The sequence below is a fragment of the Gallus gallus genome, chromosome 12, assembly GCF_016699485.2.
Source record: "Gallus gallus isolate bGalGal1 chromosome 12, bGalGal1.mat.broiler.GRCg7b, whole genome shotgun sequence".
NCBI classification, from domain to species: domain Eukaryota; kingdom Metazoa; phylum Chordata; class Aves; order Galliformes; family Phasianidae; genus Gallus; species Gallus gallus.
Window position 1 is genome coordinate 1431485 of NC_052543.1, and position 26840 is coordinate 1458324.

General features: G+C 41.9%; 1 protein-coding gene across 18 annotated transcripts in view; it reads left to right on the forward strand.

Annotated features, from left to right (window-relative positions):
• The window catches only part of PRKCD (protein kinase C delta), a 63620-nt gene extending 37347 nt beyond the window's left edge, over positions 1-26273 (forward strand). For 9 of the 18 annotated variants that reach the window (XM_040646178.2, XM_046899869.1, XM_015292767.4 and 6 more), the window contains 15 exons: positions 2169-2229; positions 10262-10418; positions 10930-10961; positions 11619-11704; positions 13287-13416; positions 14011-14111; positions 15315-15411; positions 17316-17446; positions 18147-18320; positions 18865-18956; positions 20138-20200; positions 22107-22245; positions 23102-23290; positions 24013-24141; positions 25713-26273. In XM_040646178.2, the coding sequence (XP_040502112.1) occupies positions 2169-2229; positions 10262-10418; positions 10930-10961; positions 11619-11704; positions 13287-13416; positions 14011-14111; positions 15315-15411; positions 17316-17446; positions 18147-18320; positions 18865-18956; positions 20138-20200; positions 22107-22245; positions 23102-23290; positions 24013-24141; positions 25713-25871 (1740 nt within the window). In that variant the 3' untranslated portion in view covers positions 25872-26273. Of the gene's footprint in view, positions 1-2168; positions 2230-6195; positions 6320-10261; positions 10419-10929; positions 10962-11618; positions 11705-13286; positions 13417-14010; positions 14112-15314; positions 15412-17312; positions 17447-18146; positions 18321-18864; positions 18957-20137; positions 20201-21023; positions 21069-22106; positions 22246-23101; positions 23291-24012; positions 24142-25712 lie in introns of those variants that run through there. The other 9 variants (XM_040646176.2, XM_015292766.4, XM_046899863.1 and 6 more) reach the window with 4 other exon arrangements.
• Positions 26274-26840: the final 567 nt, after the last annotated feature.

Genomic DNA, 26840 nt, shown 5'->3' on the forward strand with positions numbered 1-26840 from the left:
CTGTTAAATAATTGTGTTTGAATGATCTTTAATTACCACTGTAAACATCAAATAAAAAGAAAATTAAAAACGTATTTTTTGTGTCAAGAGAGGAGTAAGTGGCAGGAACAGGCAGGATCAAAACCATGAGCCCACAAATCGAAATACTGAACATACTATGTCATTCATTCAGTTGATGTGCTGCAATGAGGTTTTGATGACTTAGGGTTTTACTGATACCATCTTTATAAAATCCTATTCTCTACCTGAATAAGTTTAAATAAGATTTCTTCCTTCTTTTTTCATTTGATGAAGTTGCTCACACCCTGGTTCAACAAAAAGCGTAGTGAGAATGTGATGTGGCATTAAAGTTGCACAGAATTCTATAGTGTGTCAGATTTTGAAACAACTCTAGTTAGTGTCCTGCTTAGCCAACATTTCTCAGAATGGAGATAAAAGATTCAGAAAGGAGTATCTAGATATCCCATGATTTGGGTGAGAGCTGGGTGGCTAGGTGCCATATTCCTGCCCAACATGCAGTTGTACGTAAAGCTGAACTCCAGACAGTTTGCACAAAAAGTATGTGTATTTGATGCTACGGGAACTGCCCTATCTCTGTGTGGAGTATAGTTGATGCAAAATAAGTATTTTCTGAATACAAGCAGGTCTCCTTAAAATTCTCATGTATAGTCTCATATTCCAAGCCTGGAATGGACTGCTGCTGAATTTGCCCAGAATGCTTCAGGAGAAAAGACCTTTTCACTGGCCCAACTAAAGCAGGATGAGTGGATAGTAAAGTTAGTTATGGATATGTCTGATTTGACAAGTCTCACTGCTCACAGAAGTGACAAAGCTGGTTCTCCATTGGAAAGGGGTGGATAAGTCAGTGGTAGATCATCCTGAATGCTAGATAGAAGTAGCAGAGGAGGGAGCATCCGGTTGTTGCCTTGCTTAGTGTGGGAATACTTGTTAAGGATCTATTCTATCTATCTCAAGTACATTTTTATTGTAAGTAGCAGGATTTTGCTCTTCTAAGTATGCACAAGTCCACCTCCAAACAGATCTTGGAGGTGAAAAACAGAAAGCTCAAGGTGATGTTTAATATTGAAAGGTTTTGCAGATTCTGCAAGCTCAGTAATATCTCACTGGTTTGCATTCATCTGTTATTCTCTGAAGTTGTACCTTTTTTTTCCCCACCTTAACTTGAATTCTGGGATAAAAGCAATTATTTAAAACTGTTAAAAAGTTCTAAATAATTGCTTCTAGTCTAGTCACCTTCAGCATTAAATGACCTCAGTCACGAATTGCGTAAACCATTGTGCTCAGCAAAGATGTCACTTCATTTTGTGTAGCTTGGAAGGTTGGCTTTGTGTTTGGAGAGAAAGACAGTCAGTAGTTACTGAACTGTTTGCCTTTGTTAGACGGATGTTTCTGAATGTCAGACAGTGCCTTAGAAATAAAAATATATATATATAATTGGCCGTTATCCCAGTAGGGCAATGGGATTTGTGGAAATATGTTCATGGGTGTATCCTGTTTTTCCCAAGTTGTATGAACCCAGTGGTACTTTGCTCTAAGGTAAAGACTGAATCTCATTCTTTCATGCTTATTAGCTTCCTATCTTTTATGAAGGCCACAGGTTAGGAAGTAGTGGTTACTGAGCGTAGGCTTGAAAGGCGCTTGTTTTTCTCTGGGAGCTTTGTAATGATGTTGGTCAGTAGGATTGACCAGAGAAATCAGGTGTAACTGCGTGAGGGGGAAAAAACAAAATAGGTTTTGATGCCATTGCTGTTTTTCTGATGGCGTGTGACAGTATTTGGTGTATCTGTGGTTTGTGCTGTCAATAATGTTATTAATTGTTGTACAGAGTTTTAAAACTGGATTCCTTTGCAAATTGTATTTACTGAAAGTAAAAATAGATGCTGGTGAAATTCAGAAGAGGGGAGGGAACGTGTAAAAACAATGAACTGTGACTGCACTGAGCTTCTGGGTCAACATCAAAGCAATGCAACATACTAGTAAAAACAACAGGATAAAAGCACCTGGTTCAGCTGCAGCTGTGAGATGTGGAATAGGGTCACAATCCAGTAGTTACTGAATGCTGTGCTTTGGTTGCTTGGAGAGCAGTTTAAGCTCCTGGGAGTTTCAGTCTACCACATACTTCACCTTTGGTATCTTTCTTTCCACAGCTTGACCTACAGCCTCAGGGGAAGGTGCTGATGGCAGTGCAGTATTTTTTAGAAGACGCAGGTAATGTCAGCTGTTTGGTTTTTAGTTCCAGTTCTGTAAAACACAGGATGTAGCTTACAAAGCAAACGAACAACAAAAAAAAACCACCCTGGTATACTGAGTAGTTTTCTGATCTTATCAATTCATTTTGCAGGGTTTTTTCTTTTATTTGTTTTGTAAGAGTTTTCTTTGTTTTGGTAGAGTCATGGGTGCCACATTTGTTAATTTCTAAATGCCTTCATACTCTCTAGTACTGTTGCATTCGGGCACCCTGGAGCCTTTAATATGTCTCTCCTCATGTTTTGACTCAAAAGAAAAATACTGAGTTCCTGTTTTCAGCATAAAGATATTGAATGTCTTGTTCTAATTTATGTGGTAAACATTTTTTGTGGATTGGGGAAGTAGGTCTGGTTTTCCTGGGATTCAGCTGTAATACTCATTAGTCATGGAAATCAATCGTAGTAATGAGTGAATGGTTAAATGTTAAATGCAAATCTAGTTGATGTTCTGCTGTATCAATTGAAAAAGTTAATAGGTTGTATGTGTTAGAAATCTGCACACACTGGGAAAGAAGCAAGGAGAGGAGATAGCTGATTATGAGAGGGGGAAGCTTCAGGTACACCAACAAAAACAAATATTCTAGCAGGGATCTGTATTACTTTCCTAAAGGAAATGATGTAAACCTCACAGCTTGCTTAACTTTCCCATAGTAGAAGTCATACAAGCTTTATTTATTGGGAACCACTTCTCTGTCATTTTAGCTTATCAGTCTTAGATGGTGTCATACTCTGTTTATAAAATAATTAGTGCAAAGAGTAAGCAGTAGGTTTGAAAGCATTGGTGTAGGTTTGATGGTTTTTTTGTTTGGTTTTTGTGTGTGTGTGTGGTTATTTTGTTTTTTTTCCAAATATATACAGGGAACATAGTTCTACTCTCATAGGTCACATAGATTCTAAAGGTTTTTTGTACCATATGTGCAGTCTGTGTGGCAGCTTCTGGAAAGGCTACTAAAGATAGATGGCGATATGCAGGAGGTGACACTGCAGCATCTCAGAGTTGGTGTTTTAGCTTTGCAGTGGCAAAAAGAACACAACCCAAAAGCTGCCTCTAGTCTCGTCACTTTGTTCTCCTTTGTGAAATGTTAATTCTTTAAAGCAATATTTAAAAAATAGAAGTATCGGTGAATCTGAAGAACCATAGGTGAAAGCATGTCTGTGAAGGTTGGAATCTCTGTTTATGCACCAGTGATATTTTGTTTGAGGTTCAAGCTGTTGTGAACCATTATGTTAGGAGACTTTTGTCTTGGATGTCATCATTGCTTTCACACCCAACGCAGCTTCTTGGGGTGCCGATGTGATGAGGCTCTGTCTGTTCAGCAAGCACACAGAAATCTGTTTGTCCAGAAAGCTTAAACGTCTCTCAACCAAAGGTGCACAAATCCTGCTTCATTTTTTTCAGTTTTTCATTTTATGAAACTGAAGCTCCTTCCCTTCGTACTGACATGAAAAACGGTAGGGGTTGCAGATGTGTAATTTGCTATAAAATGTTAGAAGTGCTGATGTGTGCTGTGAGTACTAAAAGGATTGTATGTTGTTATTTGTCAGATTAAATTAAACATTGATACAATGTTGTTTAAATTCCTTCCATTGCCCTTATTATTAGCGATTGGAAAATAGCGAGTGGATGAAGTCTAAATAGCAAACAGATTATTAAATCATCTGCTCTTTAATTTTCAAGTTGACATTTGCAGTGTTTCAGTTAGACCTTCTATTTTGGAGTACTATACTTTTTTCCCTGTTTACCTTCCAATTTGTAAGCAGTGACTGACCAACCCATTTTTGATAACTGAAGTGTAGAGTCAACAGAGACTCCTTGTCAAGGCATAGCTATCCAGCTACATTTTGGGAAGGAAAAACATTCAATCTGATGCATAGAATGTTCCCATCAAGCATCATTATATAGTAACACACGCTGCTCAGTGTTACAGCCTTGCTTTTGTCTCACTGTGTATTGCTATGTAGGAAAGTTTTGCAGCAATTTGGGCTTGTGTTTGCACTGCTCTAAAGTACTAAAAGATGTTTGTTCTGAAACTGGCATTCCAGCTGTTCCTGGGTTGAGATATTGCTGCTGCCTGTGTCCTTGAGCTGTAGGTGGTAGCTTGCATTTGAACATCTCAGGCACTTTGCAGAGGTGACAAGCTTTCTTTGGCTTGTTTTGCAGATAGAAGTTTTGATTTCTAACCTTTCCTTCTAAGTAGAACTCGTTCTGCTATCTCTATAGAAAATTGCTTTTCTTAGCTTGCATAGTAAGCAGCAGTGCTGAGAAGTAAGCATAATATTGCTCTATTGCCACATTTATTGTTAGAGAATAATAGAGAATAACCTTCTTGGAATTAACTGGTATTAAATTTGCTCCATGGGTGGGCTACACTGAGCCATTTCATTTATGTGTTTGTGCATTCTGTTGTCAGACTGGAGTCTGGTCACTTGATTTTAGAGGCACATTTGAAAAGTCTGCCCAGTCTTGGGTGCTCTTTTCTGCCCAGGCAGTGACAGCAGAGCCCTGGCATGGTGCTACTGAAGAACTTTTTTTTGCCTTCTGTCCTGGGATCTACAAATCAGTTTGTGCTGGAAATCAAAGCTTGTCTTCTAGTGTGTGAAGCAGAACAGCAGGATGTTGACTCCTGTTTTCATTTCAAAATACTGTTTTCCTTCTCCCTCTCATTCTCTTGTAGTACTGAAAATAGCTTGTGGTTCTGTAAAGCATCTTCAGTTTTAATAGGTAGGAGTTGTAATGTGTTTAATGCTTTCCTGGCTCCTTGTTTCATTAAATGTAATTAATGACCTTACCGAGTAAGAAGACCCAGGATCACGGATGTGGCCTGCTGTACTGCCGAACGGCTCGCTTTGGTAGCAGCTTTGGAAACACAGCTTTTGTTCTTGGTTCTGGATTCTGACTGACTGTCACGCTGCTTTCAGCTTCCTGAAGTTTTACCTGCAGTTGCTGGCAGGTGGATCAGTTTTGCACGTGAGTTCCTGATGTCTGAAGTATCTGGTTTCTGGGAGAGTAATATGAGCCAGGGAGCTGTGGTTATTTGGGATGTGCTTTTCTCGTGCGTGTGTTGTGATGGGTGTTGGGTGGGTTTGAGATCTGAGAGTTTTTCAGATCAGAGTTTTTCTGAGGCCTCTGTGAGGAATAATGACATAAAGAACAGATTCACAGACGCTCTGCTGTCATGATCTGCATGTTGTGTGGGTCTAGATTTGATCTGTGTGCAGAGTATGATTGCGTTAATTCAACAGAAACCTTTTTCTTTTCAAGGAAATCAAACATTTACGGTTAGAGCAGTTTGATAAGTGCACAATTGGTTGTGCATTTGCTTGGGAAGGTAGCTGACGTTGTGCAGGCCAGAGGAAGCTTGATGTCAAATATATGTTGGAAATTTGACTTAGTTGCAATTTGGTTGTTTTTTTCAATTACACAACACAAAAAGATTGTGTTTTCTTTGCCTTTGTATTTATTATATGGATCATATTTGTCTTTACAAAAGGTGCTAGAAAGAGTTTGTAAATGGGTTTGAGCACCCTTGTTGAAGCCTGCAGTGTAGTTGCCTGGGGCTGAGGTAGGTAACGTGTCATTGAGTTCATACCAAACCAACATGAAAAATATCTGCTGGTAAATGCTGTCAGCAGATTTCAGTGTAGACATAGGTTTCATGCACATAGTATGGGCTTGTGCAGGTATTGAAAATGGAAAAAGATGGCTTAAAAGGAAAGAGAAATACCTGGCAGTATTAATATTCAACCTGTAAGTGAATCATAACAATTGAAAACCTCAAAACAGTTTAGCATAGCACATTTGTGTCACAGAAACATAGGCTTCTGAGAAACTTGTACTTGTGTGGATGGGTTTTTTTTGTACGTATCTGTAAAGCAGACCAAATTAGTGAGACAGTTTGTACCAGGAAGGCCTACTCTGCAAGAAGCAAGATTTCTTTTTTTAATGATTACCCTTGAGATTAATATTTTTCTTGGCCCGAAGGGCACACTTTCCAACAAAGCCAAGTGTGAGGCAGTAGGACTACAGAAAGACACATGGAGCAGAAATGTTGGTGAGTTTTATAATGTATGGTAAAGTTTCAGGCAAATCTCTTTCAACTCAATCAGCCATTTAGCTCAGGAAGCGTGTTGCCTGTCCCTGTTTGAAGCAGTCTTGGTTCTCAGTTTCTGCCAGTAGCATGGTTATCTTCCCTCTCTTCAGACTGTAAACGAAATCATGAAACAAACAGGATGAAGTGAAAAATGAACTCTGCAGATGATAAATACTTTTCCTTTCCTTCTCTTTAAAAGTCAAGTAGGGTTTTTCTGGAGGTTGTTTTCTTTTGTAACTTGGGAGATTGAACTGAGGCACCCCGACATCTCGCCGTGAGGTTCATTACAGTTCAGCAGAGTCCCAGCAGTGTTGTGTTAGGCAGCTCAGCAGGTGTTCCTCAGGCTGCGGTTTGCCTGGTGTGTTGCTGGCTGCACATAGTCACAGGGGCTGGTGCCACAGTTAGATGGAGTGCACACTGGTAGGGCTACAACACCTCTAGAGACGTGCAGTGTTTGCTCTCAGGCATGCTTAATGAGCATGTGGCACAGGGGAGCATGGGTCCTTTTGTCACATCAGCTGCAAGTTTTGAGGAGGATCCCTGGAATATAAAAGCAGCGTGCCACTGATAAATATTAACCATAGTTCTCAACGGAGGAAGTAGATGATGGTTAACGGTGTGTGCTGGGTTCAAAATGATTATGATGGGGTCTGGGCTGCTGTTGCAGTGGAGGTCGCCAGGATTCTAGTTGCTGATTCAGCTCCATGGCTCTGGTTTTGCCAGCCCAGCACAAGCGTGTCAACTGGGGAAGTCCTGGCTTGGAGAGGAGCAGAGGCATTCCCTTAGTGTTTCTTCCTCTCTCACTACCTCCCTGCTGCTATTGGAAAATGTCCTTCCTTACAGTCATTAATTCTTTCTGCATCTCTAAAGCAAAGGCTCTGTTCCCCAACTGAGTCCATGTTTGGCTGAACTTCTTAAAAATTTCAGGAGCAGTACACATGAAAGATAATTTGCACATCGATGATAACTTGCTAAGCATAGCTGTAGTAAATGGAAATTATCTATGCTGTCATTTTGGAGCCATCTCAGGTTCAGACGTACACAACATACAGCTGCTGTACAAACCTCACAGTATCTTCAGAAGTGTGCAAAAGTGCTTTCAGCTCTGCTTTGGTATGTTGCTTGGTTGTGGCAAAGGTACGTAATAAGGCAGCTGTTTCTGAAGACTGTACATTCTCACGTGCAGATTTTGAAGTTTCTCTGTGCTCCAGGATTCTTCATAGAGTATGTTTAAGGAAAACCTTTATTTTTCCCACTTCTTCTCAAGCGATGCAGCCTAGTTTACTAATTGCCCATTAAAACTAGATGCCGACCTAATAGATTTCTGCTAGGTTCAATGTCAGTCCTCCAGACAAGGAGGAGGCACCATGATTTTGCACATCTTGATCTAAAGTGTTATCTGGGAATTTTGCACACAGCATCAGCAATACTGAATTGCTAACAGTGTATCAGCATGAGAAGCCATATCCTGTTCACAGAGTGGTGAATCCTGCTTGTTGCTTGTTGTAACATGGGGAGACCACGGTGTTCAGACTTTAGGAAGACTTTTTCTCCAGTCTGTGCATTCACAGGGTATCTCCTTAAAACACATGAAGAAACAGCATTCCTTCCTCTGCTTTGTTGCTATTACTGATTAAACCCACTTTCTGAACACATCCTTTTCATGCAGCAAGCAATATGAACTTCTACCAGCTCTTGACATGTTCTTTATTCTTGCCCACACATTTCAGTGTGTGGTTTCCTTGAAGCATTTGAGGGACAGTGGGTGTGATCTGTGTATTTGCTCAGCAGGGTTCAACCAAAGGATAGTACTGTTTGCAGACGTGAGTGAGCCTGGAGTGCAGCAGTCGTTGGGAGTTTTTGTTGGGTGAACTCAGTGGCCTGTTTGAACAGCAGAAACGAATCCTGTTCCTAAAGAAGTGGTAGCAGTGTACATGACATTGGGATGCAACAGTACACCTTGTAAACTTATCAAGTCAAGATAGGGTGGGTTTTTCTCTGACCCAGGTGGTCAGTTTCTCAGATATTAAGGCACTTTTCTGATGCTAAAAACCAAGAGCTTCTTTTGGTCATTCTTTGCAGGAAAATACTTAATCTTTTCTTAAACTCTGAACTGACTTTGACCTTTGTTTTCTAAAACAGGCTGACTGCTGTGGTCTGTGACTGATGAATTAGCTCAGGACACTCAAAATGGTATCGGATGATAGATTGTCTTCCAGGTTCAGTAGTTTGTTGGAACTGCAGCAGTGGCTGATAAGATGACAAAGAACACATTTAGCAACAAGAACAGGGCTCTTGGGTAACTTAGCGGTAAATGCAGGCATTGTGGTTAATGTGACTTGGCAAAGGAAACAAGGCTGTTTCTATCAGTATACATAGGTCACTCCAAAAGTAATGCCTCCTAGTGGCTGGTGATCCTGCACATAGCAGGAGGGTTGAAACTAGATGATCTTTATGGTCCTTTTCAACCCAGGCCATTCTATGATTCTACAGTGATGACCAGTCTTTTGTGTGCTTCAGCAGTGGCGACAGCAACACCACCCACCACCTCACTGTGCCCACCAGTTGGTCTCCTTAAACATTCAGCAAGTGTTGATAATGTCAGTTAGTGCTAATTTTTCTGCATGGAGAAAGACAGTGGCACCCCTTTGTTTTATAAGCACTTCCATGTCCAACACTACTTTGTCTGACTCTGCTGCTGTCTCTTGTATGGCAACAAAATGTCACAGAATATTGGTAGGAAGGTTGAACCTCAACTACCACTGACATCCGCCTCTAAGTTTGTGGGCTGACAGAATAAAATAGGAGGCGTTACTTTTGGAGCAGCCCTTATAGAAGGCAAAGCACTGCCTGACACTGTTCAAAGGCAGCAATGCCATGGAGCAAATCAAACCCCAGTTGTGTTGGCAGTGGGAAGAGTACTCTTATGGCTTTTGTGTTGCTCCATGGTTGTGGAACCTCCCACCCTGCACAAGGCAGTCTCGTTACCCTAAACTTTGCAGCACTTCCACCCTGTGAGCCATGGCTGTGTTTTTCCTCATTGAGACCCTCAAGCTGCTGACCAGAACTGATGTGGTTAGCGATGTACTTGCTCCTGTGGTTGATTGAAGCTTCTGTCTTTCCCTGCTGGATAGGGATTGTCTCTCACCAACTCCTTTCTGTCCAGAAGAGATGTGTCCTACAGTTAAATTGCCAGTTATCCCAGTCAATTTCAGTGCACCTTTATGGAGTTATTTCCTTTACAGACATGTTTTCAAAACACGTAAGACTATAGAGTCTTGAGTTGAGGTTGAAAGATTGTGACACGGGAGACTCACTTTTGTGATACAAACTGGGAAGCTTCCTTGGAAATGAGTAGAAATAACTATAACCAGAGATGAAGAGTCTGTATGGGCCAGTTCTCAGCCAATTCCTGAAGGCCTGGGGAATCTCATATCTCAAAATGAAACAGCCATGTGGTCCGGTGATGACTCAGAGGGTCAGATTCAGAAGGGTAGAGTACAAAAAGGCTTCTACTGATGGAGAAAATATCTTGTTTCCAATAAAACATAATTTCTCTTTAATATGAACTAGAGCTTAGAATTTTTCAAGAAACATCTGTAGCTGTCATTTCTCTAGTGAGCCTGTGCTACTTCTCTGCTGCTTCTTGTCAGCTTCATTTGCTGAAGGCTTCCTCTGAAGGAATGGGAGTGGGAGCTGCCTGCAAAAAGAACGCTTGGGAGCCAGTGCATTCATGTGCTTTGCCCTTGTTGGACTGAATGTCTGCAAGGATGATGGAGGTGTAAATTTTAAATACAAGCTGGAAGCAGAAGAGGAAACGATATTTTGGAGAAACAAATATTAGTCTTGGTAATAACTTAGAGTTAAAACTATATCGTCTTGTCTGCCTCTTTCTCCCCTTAGATTGCAGACAGTCAATGAGGGAAGAAGAGGGAACAGTAACTATCAACAGGAGAGGAGCTATCAAGCAAGCAAAAATCCACTACATCAAAAATCATGAATTTATCGCTACCTTCTTTGGACAGCCCACCTTTTGTTCTGTCTGCAAAGACTTCGTCTGGTAAGAAGGAAGTGCTAAACTTCTCTCACTCCCAGAAGGATAAATAACTGTAAAATTGCCCTCATGTATACTGAAATAAAGCATAGATGTAAATTCATCAGTAGTACAAGTTGGAAAGTATTTACTGTCTCAGACTTTGAGATGTGAAGTAGCTGGTAGCAGAATAAAGACCCATCAAGAGCAAGAAGCTGGATCAATTAGGTAGGAAAGTCATTCTAATAGTAAGCCAAATCAGGAGGAATTTCCATGTGATTGAAGCTTTGTTTTTTTTTCTGCGTTCTGCTAATGTGAGAGTCTTTCAGAACATACTGCCTTTCTTTCTGAGCCTTGCCTTCCTAAGGCAGAGGCTTCCGAATACCAGAACTTTATTCCCATTTATTAATGGGAACAAATATCCCCATGAATGAAAAAATTAGATGGCATAGTGAAAATAGGAAAAAAACAAACAAATCACTTGTATTCTAGCATGCATATACTTACATGATTTCCTTCTGTATCGTTTGTTTTTCAGGGGACTGAACAAACAAGGATACAAATGTAGGCGTAAGTTGAGTTTTTTTTATTATATCACTTCCTACATTATTTTATAGATCTAATTTATTCTATAGATCCAGCAGTTACCTTTGGAAAAAAAATCCTGTAAATTTGCACAGACATCTCTGTTAGTAGATGTTAAACATAAATTTTGTGTGATAATCTAAAAGTTGTCAAGTTGTGATTTCTACCTGAAATTTTAGTACCAAGATTTAGACAGAACTATTCTTCTAATGTGTATGTAATGCACTGGAAAAGTTGCACTCATACGTGACAGCTGCTTTTGTGAAACCTTATCTAAAATGAATTACAATTACTGATGGATTTTACAGCTGAATTCAGAAGTACTTCATAACTTAGCATCGATCTCTGCATTATTCCAAACAGCAGAGGAGGTATCAAAGAGGATCAAAAGCCTAATATTGTCCTCGTATTATCAAATTCTGGTGGCACTGATTAATGGAGACAGATTTTGTTTAGAAATAGAGGCTGTGATAAAAGAGAATGAAAGGGAAACAGCTTTAAAAAGATCATCTTGATAGAAATGGTTTTGGCATGTGGTACGATGGTGTGTTTTTCATGTTGTGCTATGAAATGCAAACACCTCATTCTATGTATTTATTATCTGAAGAAATCCTTTTTTTCTTCCTTGTACATGTCATGAAGAGTGCAACGCTGCTATTCATAAGAAATGTATTGATAAAATCATTGGGAGATGTACTGGTACTGCAGCCAACAGCAGAGACACAATGGTAAGAGCTGGAACAGTATCCTTAAAGTGTAACTAAATACTCCTCAGCTAACAAAACCCTGCATAGAAACAGACAGGTCTGTTCTGGGAGGCATTTGGCTGCGCAGTGGAGTTACTTCTTTTTAAGAATGGGTTTGAATATGTAGTAGGTGAAGTAGGTGTAGTGGATGAAACTTTGAAATAAAAGAAAATTAAAAAAAAAAAGTAGTTAAAAGCCCTACAAGGAGGTGGGTAGTATCCATGGGTGCTTTGCTCCCTGCTAGATGAAGGATATATTATTCATGGACCAAGAAGGATTTTGGCAGGCTTCAAAAGCCCCGAATAATAAATTTTTCTCTTGGATGTGTTTTGTGGCATGGTGTGTTGCTACACCTAGTGATGTATTGTGAGGGTGAGTGTCTCGCTCCAATTTATAGGAGGGAGGGGAGGCTCTTTGATGTATGTATACCCGGTGTGAGATTAAGAAACAACGGTTCAAATGTTGGTCCGACCAGTTTATTACAGATGTTAATAAGGGAGATGGAGAAAGGGGAGGATGGACACTATTACGGATTGGGGTGATGGGGAAGGGAAGGCGGGCGATAGAAAGATAGGAAGAAGCAAGAATTGCATAAAGCAGGGATAATCACCAGGATTCGGCACTAGTCCCATTGCACGACGTTGCGACGGTCCGGGCAAAAGCACGGGGAAGAGCAGCAGCAGCGAGGCCGGTCTTGGGCAGCGAGAGGGTGCAGGTACCAGGTGGGTCCAGGAAGAAGCTGCAGAGTAAGTCTGGGAGGAAGCAGCAGGTCTCAGGTAGCTGGCCCAGGGAAGTCCGTCAGCATGCAGTCCGTAGTGAGGGATCTGATGGCAGACACCTATCCTCGTGGTTGTTGGACCCTCTTTCATCCTCCTTTTTTCCTGCCTACTGACATCCCTGGGTGCTTGAGCAAGAGTCATGTGCGTACTTCCTGAGATGGCCATCTTCCTCGAGATAAGTCCACACAAAAGACTGTTTCCCGGCCATTATCATCAGCAGCTTACCCGTCTCTCCTTACCCCTGGCCTTGTCCATCTGTGCTCCTTAAAGGATTTCACACCCCTTAGCCAGGACCTGTCCATCAGTGTCCTCCAGACAGAAGATTTCTCTACCTTTGCCCGGGACTTGCCTGGACTTGTTCCTCAGCAAACTTTGAGTCAATGATATAAAAGAATAATCTCTTACAGTGAGAGGGCATTGTTTTCCCAATGTTTTGAGTGTGTTTTCTCTTATCTTTCATCTGTGTTATACAACATCAGTACTTGCAAGTGAGAGTTTACCATTGTCAAGACCCCTAGAATCTCACACGATTGTCTTGTATATATTTAACTCTGTAGCTTCATATTCACTGCTAATGTGGTAAGATGTAAAGAGGTGCTAAATGCATGTTTTTGTTCAGTAACTGCCCAGTTGGGCTGGGATATGTACCCAAATTCTTACATGCAGAATGTTAAGACAGGGTTATCCACGGTACAGTTGTTGTAGCTTTGTAATTTCCAAGCTATTTTCTGTATGAAGCTGGTCCTCTTTTGGGTCAAGTGCCTCACCCATCTCTCTGTCCACAGTTTCAGAAGGAACGTTTCAACATCGACATGCCTCACCGCTTCAAAGTTTACAACTACATGAGCCCTACCTTCTGTGACCACTGTGGCAGCCTGCTCTGGGGGCTGGTCAGGCAAGGACTCAAATGTGAAGGTATGGAGGAGGAGGGAGGGCAGCTGGGGCCTCACGCTGCTTGTCCAGTGGGATTGCTTTCTCTCTGCCCCCTGCTAGAGATCAGCTATCACCACACACTGTGCATTTGTGTGTTATGCAGAATGAGATCTATCATCCATGTGTTGTTTAAACAGCTTTTTAGTAAAGGGAGACAGCTCAGCCAAGCTGAGCATCTCATGCGCTTGCAAGGCATGCAGTGGAGATGTAATCTTGAGCATAATCAAAATTACTACTGGGAGTAGCTGAAATCTGGTGAGACTGACTCAACGCAACACCCAAAGTGTAGTTAAAGTGTTCACTGCAAATACGATTTTTGTAAGTCTGTCACAAAAATGAGAGATGATCTTTATTGTAACAGACTTTGAGAAAAATGGTTGGAACTTCTTTTTCGTATTTTTATAGCCTTCATTGTGTTAAAGATAAAAATTGTAACTTTTATTTGTTATCATAAATCAACATCTGATCTGGGCTTGCTGTAATACTTATGAAATGCACTGAGGAAAAAGCCATTTTGTTGCAGTCTCGGGTGTTATTTTCCTGGTGCTTGTATAACTGTCCTTACATTTATTTTAGAATGTGCAATGAATGTGCATCATAAATGCCAAAAGAAGGTGGCCAACCTGTGTGGAATTAACCAGAAGTTGCTAGCTGAAGCTTTAACTCAAGTCAGCCAGGTATGTTTTATTGCCCTTTGTCATGCAATTGGCTGTTTTGAGAGCATTTTTGTTTTTTATTTTTACTTCATCTATTCCCTATCACTTTCGTTGGGAATGCAAGTTTGGAACTGAGGAAATGTAAACAACTTCCTCTTCTTAATTTGATCCTAAGGAGAGTAACAGCGATGTCAGCAGCCTGCGGGTGAAGCTGAAGAGAGAAACATTCCTCCTGACAAAGAATTCTGAAAAGGAGGAGTGTTCTCTCTGAAATGCACCTTGGTTCTTCGACGGTGCCAGGGTTATTTTCTCCCCTTCTGTTTAATTGTATTCAAAGGGTGGGAGCACAAAGCTGAAGTTTGTTTTTCTTACGCTTCAGCTTTAGAATTTCCCTTGAATGCTAAAATTAAGTAAGTAAGGAGAAATAGAACAAATCTTATGAGTTTTTATTGATCTGATATATACACAAAGAAAACATCTCTGGAATTAGTACTGGCCCCATAGTTTACACTGTTGGTGTCCCGCTGCAGTGTGGCTGTCTCCTTTGTATGGACTGTTGCTGACTGACTTGGAAATTAAGATTCAAACACAAGCTCTGAAATAAAACAGGAAAATACATCACAAAAGCCAGCCGTATTTCCTCTCAGCTGGGGCATTCCTAAGCTTTAGCAAGATATTTACTTAGGAAACAGTGAGAGCTGTTGCACCACCTTTCACAACACAGAAAAACTTGATCTGCTCATTAGTAGAACTTGATCTCTGAGATCTTCCTACCTAAAATCTCTTTGCATGTGCTAAAGGAGGATGTCCCACACTGACTGCGGTGTGTCCGGTGTTACGGTGGTTCCCATCTCCTCCTTCAAAAACATTAACATAAGTCCAGGGAACAGTTTCCTACAGTGAATTCAAACCAAACAATTATTTTCACTGTGGATTCAAACCTTTTGTACCACCTTTCGTGGTTTTTCAGCAAATTACTACACAGACTGTTTAGGATTTCTGGTGATGGTTTTTCTTGCAGTGAAGGAAGTAAAGTGATTTGCTGAGCTGAAAAAGTGTGGCTGAATAGTCTGTGAACTAGAATTGTAGAGGGGAGATGTGCTGGGAGTTAATAATTAAAGAGAAAAGATCATACAGCTGTCATGTTGCATTTACCAGCTATTGTTGTAGGTATTTATGAAGTACCAGTGTCAGCAGAGCTTAAAGTGTTCCCTTCCTCCTCAGAAGTCTACGCGAAGATCTGATTCTGGATCTGTAGAAAATGTTGGCATTTACCAAGATTTTGATAAGAAGCCTCGAGGTCCAGGAGGGGATACAGGAGGTGAGAAAAGCAACGGTATTTTCCTCCAGCCATTTACCCACCAGACTGCACAAACTGCTAGTTTCAGTTATTCATTCTTGCCTTCTGTTAGATGATTTTTTGAACAAGCATTGTTAAAAAATATGCACATAACTTTTACCTGACCGTGCAAAGTGCTTAATAACTTCTTGACCAAGAGCAGTATGTTTTCAGTCCACAAGCAGACCCACTTTTCAGCAAAACACGTGTGTGTTCACTCCTTGTTGGCCATGGTGGCAGTGGGGGACAGCTCACTGCTCTGACACCTCTCCCCTCCTGTAACCAAAATGTCACATATATTGTTAACCATCGGTGTTTGTTCCCAGCATGTTAGAAGCCTTTGTGCAGTGACAGCTGCTGTCAATTGCAGCTTCAATTGCAATTCAAGAGGCAGAACACTAGCTGAGATTGAACAGCTGAGATAGGATTCCTGGTACTGCTTAAATTATCTCAACAGGTTCAGAATAAGGGTTTATTTGTATTTTTTACTATTGTCAAAGAGTTCTAGCAGTTCATATGTCTGGGTTTAGTAACTTAGGATCATTTATTCAGAGGTAAGTGTAACAAAAAACTAACTTTTTATCAGATGGAGATCTCCAGGCTCAGTAAGAAGTAACTGGTGGTTTAGCAGCTATACACTGAGATAGTTCTGCTGCAATGCCCAGTAAGAAAATTAGTGTGATGTTATTTATCATACTTGTTCTCGTTTACCAAAAGAGAGCAAATAACCTCTTGGAAAGGTGATTTGGTTGAATATTAGGTCAGGGTTGCAGCCATTGTGATTCCTGCCTGCTTCAGATGCTGTGCAGCTTGCAGGACGTATACAGTATCATCTTGTGATTGTCATTGGTGTCTTGTTGGTAGACATGGTAGATCTATGCAGTAGGGATCCAAAAAAAGATAGCTATTAATTTTAGGGTATAATCAAACTTAACCATTGTTTTCATGCTTTTTAGCCAGCATAATCTGTTGCTAGCTGGAGCAGAAAGGTGATTGTCCCCCTGTACTCAGCTCTGGTTGAGGCCTCTAGTACTGTGTTCAGGTTTGAGCCCCTTGCTACAAGAAAGATTTTGAGGCCCTGGAATGTGTTCAGAGAAGGGCGGTGAATCTGGTGGGGGAACTGGAACATGTGTCTTATGAGGAGTGGCTGAGGGAGCTGGGATTGTTCAGTCTGGAAGGAGTACAACCTCCTGAAGGGAGGTTGTGATGAGGTGGGGGTTGGCCTCTCTTCCAGGTAACAGCAACAGGACAAGAAGGAATGGCCTCAGGTTGCACCAGGGAGGTTCAGGTTGGATATTTGGAAAAAAATTCTTCTCCAAAAGAGTGATCAGGTGCTGGAATGGGCTGCTCAGGAAGGTGGTGGAGTCACCATCCCTGCAGGTGTCCAAGAAACATTTAGATGTTGTACTGAGGGACATGGGTTAGTGGGGAGTACTGGTGGTAGGTGGATGGGTGGGCTGGATGATCTTGGAGGTCTTTTCCAACCTCGGTGATTCTACAATCAGACGCAGACCAGATTTTTTTATGGCCTCTCTCCTCAGACAGAAGGACTAACCTCTCCTGTCCTGTTCTACAAATTAGGCTCTGTATCTCAGTGATGAAGTTAGGGTCTTTTATTTTCATAACGTATGTGTTGCTTAAACCCAGCATCAGAAATGATCTCAGATTCCAATCCAACATTATCAAATGATCTTGAGTAATTTAAACTTGTTGTAAACTACGTGATTTGACCTTCATGGTTAGATTAGCCAATGTCCCAGCAGAAGATGAACTGAAATAGCATGTCACTGAATTGAAATACTGTGTCACTAATTCCTAGCAGGGGATCTAAGTCATGCAGTTTTTCTAAACATACTGACCTTTAACCTCCCTCTTTCAATTAGCAGATAACAGCCAGTATGATAAACTCTGGGAGGGAAGCACTGCCAAGGCAGCGCCACGAATTGCAAGCAGGAGAAAATTCAATATAGACAGCTTTGTCTTCCATAAAGTACTGGGGAAAGGAAGTTTTGGAAAGGTATGTAGCAAACTTACAGAGCTTAAACTGACAGCCTTGCTTCATCTCTGCAGTATTATGGGCTATTTCCATTAACCAGAACTATCTTGCAGCCACTCGAATAGATAACATTTTAACAGAACAGAGTATAGCCATCCCTGCTGAAGACATGAAAAGTTCTTTGCCTGAATCTGTCTGAACTCAGAAGGGATTCATAATCCACAACAGGTTTTGAATTATTTAATATCTAGTTTAGAGGAATTGCCTGTTTTCTAAAAGGGTAGTTCATGCTCATACACTTTGTATAGAAATGGACTCAGTGCAATGAGAGGGGATACATGGGAGGGCAATGTGACCTTCCACTCCTGTCTGCCTCTGCTCTGTGCATGTCCAGCAGTAGTGTGACCTCCTCAGGGTCTGTGCTCTGTTGGCTGTGAAACTCCAGTTCCAGTGAAGAAACAGGCATCTATTTATGCTATCACAAGACAGAAAAACTGCCCTGACAGCTGCTCTGCCTGTGTTACGTGCTCTTTGTACCCTATTTCCTCTTAGCTACACCCAGCAGCTTCACCTTCCCAAATCATACCCACCTTTCCCAGTTACGTGGTGGTTTAGTTGTCATGGCGCTTGCTGTAAATGCCCTTGACTTTCCCTTAATTGATACAATCAGCAGCAGTCTTTCCTACACATGCTGTAATCTCATCTTTTGTTTCATTTGTAGGTACTGCTTGCTGAGCTAAAAGGAAAGAATGAGTTCTTTGCTATCAAAGCTCTGAAAAAAGACGTGGTGCTAATTGATGATGATGTGGAATGTACCATGGTGGAGAAGCGGGTCCTGGCACTTGCATGGGAAAATCCATTTCTCACACACCTTTATTGCACGTTCCAGACAAAGGTAAGGGGAAAAAAAAAAAAAAACAATGGCAACAACAACACAACACGTAGCCTTTTGATGGGTGCTTTTACCAACAGTCAAGTGAAAATAGCTTAGGGGATTCAACTCTTGCTTCATTCTTCTTGTGCTCCCCTGCAGTAGTTCACAGGCCTTGTGGAAAGTAAATGTGTGATACCCACTGAGGAGAACAGAATGAGATCTGAGTAACATCTACACGTTGTAGAGCAAGAAGCCTTGACCTTAGCTTTATCATCCTCAGTGAAGGGAACAAAAATGACTGTCAGCAATGACAGACAGAAGTCAGTAACTCTGTTTAAATGTATATTTACATTAAATTAGAAGCCCAGAGAATACAAGATGAGCTAGCTCTTCAACCTTATAAGATCATGCTACTCAAATCTATACCTCATACACTCTTAGGAGTGCGTGAAACAGGTAAATATTTCAGGATATGAGGAATGTGACCACTTGGTACTCAGGAGCCACATTGCTACTTGATGTGTATACAGTGACAAGTTTCTGTTCTCTCATTATCTGCAAACAGGATCACCTGTTTTTTGTTATGGAGTTCCTGAATGGGGGAGACCTGATGTTTCACATACAAGACAAGGGGCGTTTTGATCTCTACAGAGCAACGTAAGTCCACGGTGCTTCAGTCCAAATCTCCAGGAATGCTTATAGTCTTTATGGTTTTACTGCTTCTGGTTCTAACATTTACATAGTACTGTCGTGTTTTGCTTTAAGAGATGCCTGTACATGGAGATGCTAGGTAATCCACAACATAAGCTAGCAATGAAGAAGCACAACATTAGCATCCTTTAGGAGAGTGTTTTGGTGGAAAAAAAATAATAATTTCCTAAGAAAACAGCATTGGAGGGGGCTGGGAGAATCTAGTAAATAATACCACCAGTGCAGGAGGATAGCATGCACTTCACACAAGGTGTTAATAAAAATGGGAAAGTGTTTCACGTGTGATTCTGTAAGTAACCTAGGACAAAGGTAACTAGAGCTGAAAACTTTAAAAGATGCAAAAATGTCATATTATCCCAACTGTAACTTTTAGCTTTAGATCAGTTTTTAACTACCTCACCCAGCAGAATGCCTGTAATTGTGTCATTGAATGAGCGCATGGGAGAATCTTAAAAGGAACAAGCATAGGGTACCCAAAAGCACCAGTGCTATTTTATAACTGGACAAGAAAATGGCTGGTGTTACTGTGCGTTGTACTGAGGAAATGCTCATTGGATTAAAGGCATACATTCTTGAGGGAAGAGAAAGCATTCCTTAAATGTTTTCCTCGGTACCCTGGATTATCACCTCCTTTTTGAGACAGAAGCAGTGCTTCTTTTCAGCCTGTCTGCTGCGATTGGGCAAGAGTAGAAGGATATAGGTATTGAGGTCTGTTTCAAATTAAGCCTTTAATGCCCCATCCCCCCTAAAGCAGTGCTGTGAGTATTAAGCTCCCAGTAACTGTATTTCAAAACTGTGTGCATATTTCTCTATAAATACATGCTAGACTATTAAAGGGTAGAAAAGGGACAGCATTCCACAATGGAAGAGGAATGAAGCATTAAAGCAAGTTGCTGTCTCCACTGTTTGGCATCGCAACTGTGTGGTGAAGGTTAACTCACAAATTATAACATCCATCTGTATAAATACAGGTCTAACATTAAATATTGCTTTGCTCTTTCTGAGTATTTAAAGGAACGTATAATACTTCTCACTCCATGAAGTTTTATGTTAGTTCTTTTGGCCAGCTGCATTGTCTAATGTTTTAACTGGGAAAGACGAACTAAAAGGCGTTTTGGCTTTTTCAGGTTTTATGGAGCTGAAATTTTATGTGGGCTACAGTTTCTTCACAGCAAAGGCATTATTTATAGGTGAGTACCATCTAGTTCCAGCGTGGGAACTAGGAATTGCCTTAACATTTCATGCCTCTTTGAGTTACTGATTGATGCAACAAGTAAAGGCTGTCTGTCAGACATTTGATGTTATTCCAAGGGCATTAACATGCCTGAGATGAATTCTGTATCTTTGTGTCTTTTCCTTGGCAACCCGAGTGATGGAATGTTATTTATGTTACACAAAAGCAGTTCTGTCTGTTATTTTTAAACCCTCCCTTCAAATCACGAGTCTTTCTAGTTCAGTGGCAGTGGTGAGGGTCCCTGCGGGTGTCAGTTCCTACCAGCCCTGTGAAATCACAGAGGTTGAAAGTCTTCTGCTTTTGCCATCTATGTGAAACCACTGAGTCGATGCTTCTGCCTCACCAGGTCTAAATATCAGGAACCAGATGCTCATCAGCTGCTTTTTACTGTATATATCCACATTACAAGGGATCCTAAGTCTCTAGAGCACTGTTTGGTAACCACCTATCAGGCAGCTCTTATCCCTAGCAGGCAACATCTGTGTGCTTGAGAGCAAGTTGTGTATGGCCTTAGGTAAGTGCATCCTGAGATGTCCAGTAGTGCCTATCTCCCTTTACTACTGTAAAGAAACACCTGTGGGAGCATCCTGTTATCAGCAGGAAATCTTTCCCTCCCAGATTTTGTAGAGCATTTCCAGGCCTGCTTATAAATGTCCCTACATTAAATTAGTGCTCCTAGAGGGAGACTTCAGAGTATGGAATATTTCCAGAGAAACATTACCATTTACCAACAGGACATCAGCAAAACCAAAGGTACTTTTCTTCCCCGTCTCACACAGGAAGTTTACCAGTATAACCTCAGAACCTAACTGGAGCAGTTTTAGGTAGGTGATACATGTCAGTGAACCCTTCGCACCCCTATAGATGATTTTAGAACTTGCAGCTAAACAAGAGCAGTGCCCTGTGTTACAATGAGCTTTCCCTGCCTCAGAAACTTACGCAGGTGAACAGCAGCAGATGTCCAAACACAGAAGGATTTATGGTGCCTTGCATTAGAGCAGGGACTCTTGGCTCATACTGCAGCTCACTCTTCTGGTTCATACTGCAGCTCACCCTTATGGCAGTATATGTAGCTGATAATATAAGTTTAAGTTTCTAGGGAGAAAAGACTGCCCTGTTCTCATGTAAAATCTTCTCTATTCAAGTCTTTCTTGGTAAGCAGAAGGGCTGTTCCATTTCTCTTCAGCCTGCCCTCCTCGGTATGTGCTTTTGCAGCCAGATTGACAAAAAATACATTGCAGTCAAAAGGAGGGAATGTAGCTTTTGGAAACTGCTGTTAAAAAAGGCTCTTCTCACTCCTCTGCATGAGGGGTGCAGTTCTGAGAAAAGGCACGAGGAGGGCACATCACAGACAGTGGGCCACAGCACACAAAGCCCCTTGTGCTCTAACTGGGAACAAGTCACAGGTGGTGCTCTAATTGGTCAGGCTTTGAACATTGGTGCTTGTGCAAAATACTCCAGGCATCTGACAGCCCTTCCTTTGAGTTACACAGTCGGTGCAGCACTGTTGTGTTGGCTGGTGAGGCATTAACTTGCACCTCCTTCCAGAGGCAATCCAAGCACTGAGTGTGGTTCTGGGCATGGAAACAGATGGTGAGGATTATACGATCATTTTGTATATACACCTCAGCCTCTTTTCTTACTCTGACGAGAGAAGTTTTCCTTTCTCCCTACCATCTTCGAAGTACAGGAGTTACTGTCTCACAGGTATTGTGCTGGCGGATGATTATTTCCTTGAACAGCCTGTGTGTGTGATGCAGGGGGGCTGTTCTTAGCCAGGGAGGAAAACGCATACATCCGAACACAAAAATGATTCACTTGTCTTTCAAACATGCCATTTTTCTTTTATCCCCTTTGTGCAGAGACCTAAAACTGGACAATGTTATGCTCGATAAAGAAGGCCACATCAAAATAGCTGATTTTGGAATGTGCAAAGAAAATGTAGTTGGTGAGAACAAGGCAAGCACTTTCTGTGGGACCCCAGACTACATTGCTCCAGAGGTCAGTACATCACTGCCACACACTGCTGCAGTGGATTGAATGTGCCCATGTTAGAGTGCTTCCCTTTAAAGAAACACAGTTCAAAACTGTTTTTTTTTAAAAAAAAGTCTAATTAGGCTAAGAAAAAACATTAAATCTGAGTGTTTTTGTAGGTGTTCGTAACAAATGTTCTTAACATTTGTAACTGTTCTCTATCTACTCTTCACAAAACCTATATATATATGTTTTAATTAAAAGTTTTCAGTTGTTGACGATCTATAGCTTTCCCTTCTGCCTTACCCTGCATGTATGCCAGCTGTTTCCTGCAAAATGTGTGTGCACTGCAGGTGATCAGCAGACATGCGCCCATGTGAACAGCCAAAATTCAAAGCAAAAACAGCTTCTGAGGAGACTCTCACAGTTAAATTCCTTGTGTTCATAGCTGGTTTCTTATCTGATTTGCATAGTAGTCAAATAAGGTGGTTAGCTATTAAAAGCAATAAACGTGAAAGTCTGTTGGTTAATAATCTGCTTTCATCGCTATGTGTTCCTCCATTTCTTGTTTGTTACTTTGTAATGAAATTAGAGTAGATGTTTCCAAGAATGTGGCATTTGAAATTAATGGAGAAAACTTCAGAATGAGAGCAAAGATGTGTCCTCTGAGCTGTCCACATTTCCACAGCCAGCAGCAGAGCATAGTGCTGCAGAGAGTGGCAGCAGTCCTGTCACACAGCTGGATTTTTCCACCTCCCCAGATAAGCTAGTTACTAAAGATTCCTCTTAAACTCTCACTCCTGTTTTTTTTTTTTTTTGCATGCACTTCTGCCTTTTACTCATTAGTCACATTTCTTCCCCTGTGCCCTTTTCATGGAACAAGATTCTGCAAGGCTTGAAGTACACATTCTCTGTGGACTGGTGGTCATTTGGAGTCCTGCTATACGAGATGCTCATTGGACAGTCTCCTTTCCATGGGGATGATGAAGATGAGTTGTTTGAGTCAATCCGAGTGGACACACCTCACTACCCACGATGGATTACCAAGGAATCAAAAGATTTATTAGAAAAGGTAAGTCTGATTATCCTTGAGTGGGTCATTGTAGTGTATTTCTTCCAAATGGGGGTGTTCCCTTATGAGTCCCATACAGGACAGGCTGAGAGCTGAGGCTGTGCAGCACGGAGAAGAGAAGGCTGCGGGGAGACCTGAGAGTGGCCTGTCAGTACCTAAAGGGGCTGTAAGAAAGAAGGGGACAGACTTTTTCTGGGTCTGTTGTGACAGGACAAGGGGAGGTGGTTTCAAACTAAAAGACGGGAGAATTAGATTGGGTATAAGGAAGGAGGGTTTTTTAGTGGGGTGGTGGTTGTTGTTGCTGTTGTTTTTTGTTTGGTTGGGTTTTTTTGTTTGTTTTTTGTTGTTTTTTTTACAGTAAGGGAAGTGAGGCCCAGAGAGGTGGTGGTGCCCCATCCCTGGGGGCATTCAAGGTCAGGCTGGATGGGGCTCTGAGCACTGATGGAGCTGTGGGTGTCCCTGCTCATTGCAGGAGGAGTAAGGGATGCCTTAACGGTCCCTTCCAACTCAGAAGATTCTGATTCTTTGAAATCTCAGCTTTTAAAAGGAGCTGCTTATCAGCTAGCAGATTACTCTTACAAATTGAAAGCCAAGGGAGGTTAATACTCATATCTGTTTACTGTTAGCAGCTTGTGTTGGTTCAGCAGCATACCCATTACTTCTTCCAGTGCTACCTACCTTCTTAGCAAATGTAAGATGTCATTGGTTATATTGTCTTGCAGCTGTTTGAAAGAGATCCAACAAGAAGACTTGGTGTCACTGGGAATATCAGAGATCATCCTTTCTTCAAAACCATCAACTGGACGACCCTAGAGAAGAGGGAGATAGACCCTCCTTTCAAGCCAAAAGTGGTATGTGGATGATTCTTTGTTTCTTGGCAATATTGCAAATGCCTGTGTAGGAGTCATAGGTGGTTTCTCTAACTTGCTTAAAGCATTCTTACTCTAGTTTCTCCTGAAACCTGCAATCTTTTCTAGTCTGAAATCTTCCTTTTAAGACCACCTTCCTATACAACCTCAAGAAGCCTATTTACCACTACAGCCTTCAGGAAAAATCAATTCACAGTTTTGAAGTCCATCCTTCTTAAAACTGTAGGTCAGTGGAGGAGTGCAGTGTTTTCCATGTCTTGATGTTAGCATTACTGCTAGCACTGCTGGGTTTTTCTCTGCTGTGTTGCCATGTTGGCAAAGAACCAATAAACTTCAGGCTGCTCAGCTGGTACGTGCACTAAATATACGAGGTATTTAGTATGTATATACTAATGTATATACATTATCTGGATCTGCTGATCCAGACTCATATGAGAGTCTCCAGCTGGGCAGAAGGATGTATTCTCCATACCACTGATGTTAAAGCTGTTGCAGTGCATGGTGCCTCCTTGCGAGCAGCCCTGCAGAGAAGGACCTGGCAGTCCTGGTGGATGAAAAACTTAACATGAGGCAGCAGTGTGCTCTTGCAGCTCGGAAAGCAAATGGTATCCTGGGCTCCATCAGAAGAGGGGTGGCCAGCAGGGACAGGGAGGCGATTGTCCCTCTCTACTCTGCCCTTGTGAGGCCCCATCTGCAGCACTGTGTCCAGGTCTGGAGCCCCCGGTACAAGAAAGATGGAGTTATTGGAGAGGGTCCAGAGGAGGGCCACAAAGATGCTCAGGGGGCTGGAGTACCTTCCCTACAAAGACAGGCTGAGGGAGCTGGGCTTGTTCAGCCTGGAGAAGAGAAGGCTGTGGAAGGCTGCAATGAGGTCACCCCCAGTACCTAAAGGGAGCCTATAAACTGGAGGGGAGCCAACTCTTTGAAAGGGTAGATAACTGCAGGACAAGGGGAAATGGTTTTAAGCTGAGAGAGGGAAGATTTGGGTTGGATATCAGCTGGAAGTTCTTTACTGTGAGAGTGGTGAGGTGCTGGAACAGCTGCCCAGAGAGGCTGTGGATGCTCTGTGCCTGGAGGTGTTCAAGGCCAGGTTGGATGGGGCCCTGGACAACCTGGGCTGGTATTGAATGTGGAGGTTGGTGGCCCTGCCTGTGGCACGGCGGGGTTGGAGATTTACAATCCTTCAGGTCCCTTCCAACCTGGGCCAATCTGTGATTCTGTGAATGAATGCAGACCTCAAATGCTTTCAGGAATTTAAAAATATCTGTTAATGCCAAGGAATGTTGGGTTAAAATGTAACTGCATTGCTTGTGGCAGTAGAGAATCCTCGGGTAATTAAGTGAAATTTCAGGTGGTTCTTTTTCAGAGCAACGCAGTGCTATTTGTTTCCAACCAACAATATGCAATGGCCCAGTTGTAGTGTTGCAGCATTGTTTAAGATAGGCAAAGAATTTTTTCTCACTGAACCCAGAGTGTGGTTTGAGAAGCACTGCTGCTCCGGCAGCCAGGTCTGCAGCCCCATCTCAAACTGTCCTTCCTTCTCTACTTAACAGAAGTCAGCAAGTGACTACAACAACTTCGACAGAGAATTTCTGAATGAGAAGCCAAAGCTTTCTTACAGTGACAAAAACCTGATCGACTCCATGGACCAGTCTGCATTCGCTGGCTTCTCGTTCACCAACCCCAAATTTGAGCAGATCTTAGAAAAATAGTCTGAACAGAGCCGGACTTACGAACAGCATTAAATGTTATGAACAGAAAACTCCAGTGCTAAGTGGTACGTTCCAATGATGTGTCAATACGTCAGAGTAATAGCTCGGTAGTGTGGTTAATTACGTGTAACTGCTGATTTATTGGCAGTGTTCTTCTGTGCATGGCCGGGTGTGAGGTATGTGAATCACGTGCATTATTTTCTCTATTTGGGAAAATGTAAATTGTTTGGTTACTTGAATGTAGTTATGTTTTATATATATATATAAATATATATGCTGTATATTTTGCTCGAGACATTGGAGAATGGAAGATGTCTTTTTAAAAAAACCCGTGTTTGAGCCCTTGGTTCTTTTGTCCTCACTCCAAAGGAAGTTGCATTAAACTTTTGTTCTTCGCTTTGATTTTTTTCTTTTTCTTGGAGAAATATCCAATTAAACCCCAGCTGTGGTTTAATCCACAGTGGAAAATAATAATTTTCAAGCCTTCTTCACTTACAAAGTAAGAAAAAACCTTTTAGAATTACCTGAAATGAGGAATTCACAGCCCACAGCTGGTGGAGGCAGCAGGGCAGTGCTGCTCTGGGCACGGAGGCCCACATACAGCAGCCAGTACTGCCCTTAGCTGTACATCCGTGGCTCTGACAATTAATAAATGCCTTGATCTTTATTAGGAAAAAATAAGAAACAAACTCATTTCCCTTCCCCAGAAAGGACTTCTTAAAAACGCGTGTGTTGCAGTAACTCCCCCAGACTTTCACTTCTGCAGCGGGGCCGGGAAGCACTCTGGAGCTGCACATCTGTTGCCAGCAGTTCCCCTCCCTGCTGCGTGCCAGGCTCCAGGGGCTGCTCTAAATATGTCCTTGAGGAAGGAGCAGGGTCAGCAGCTGCTGTATTCTTGGTCTCTGCAGCACTGTGCCCCTTAACCAGCTGTGGTACCTTCACTCACTCCATTCTTACTTTCCAGGCTGA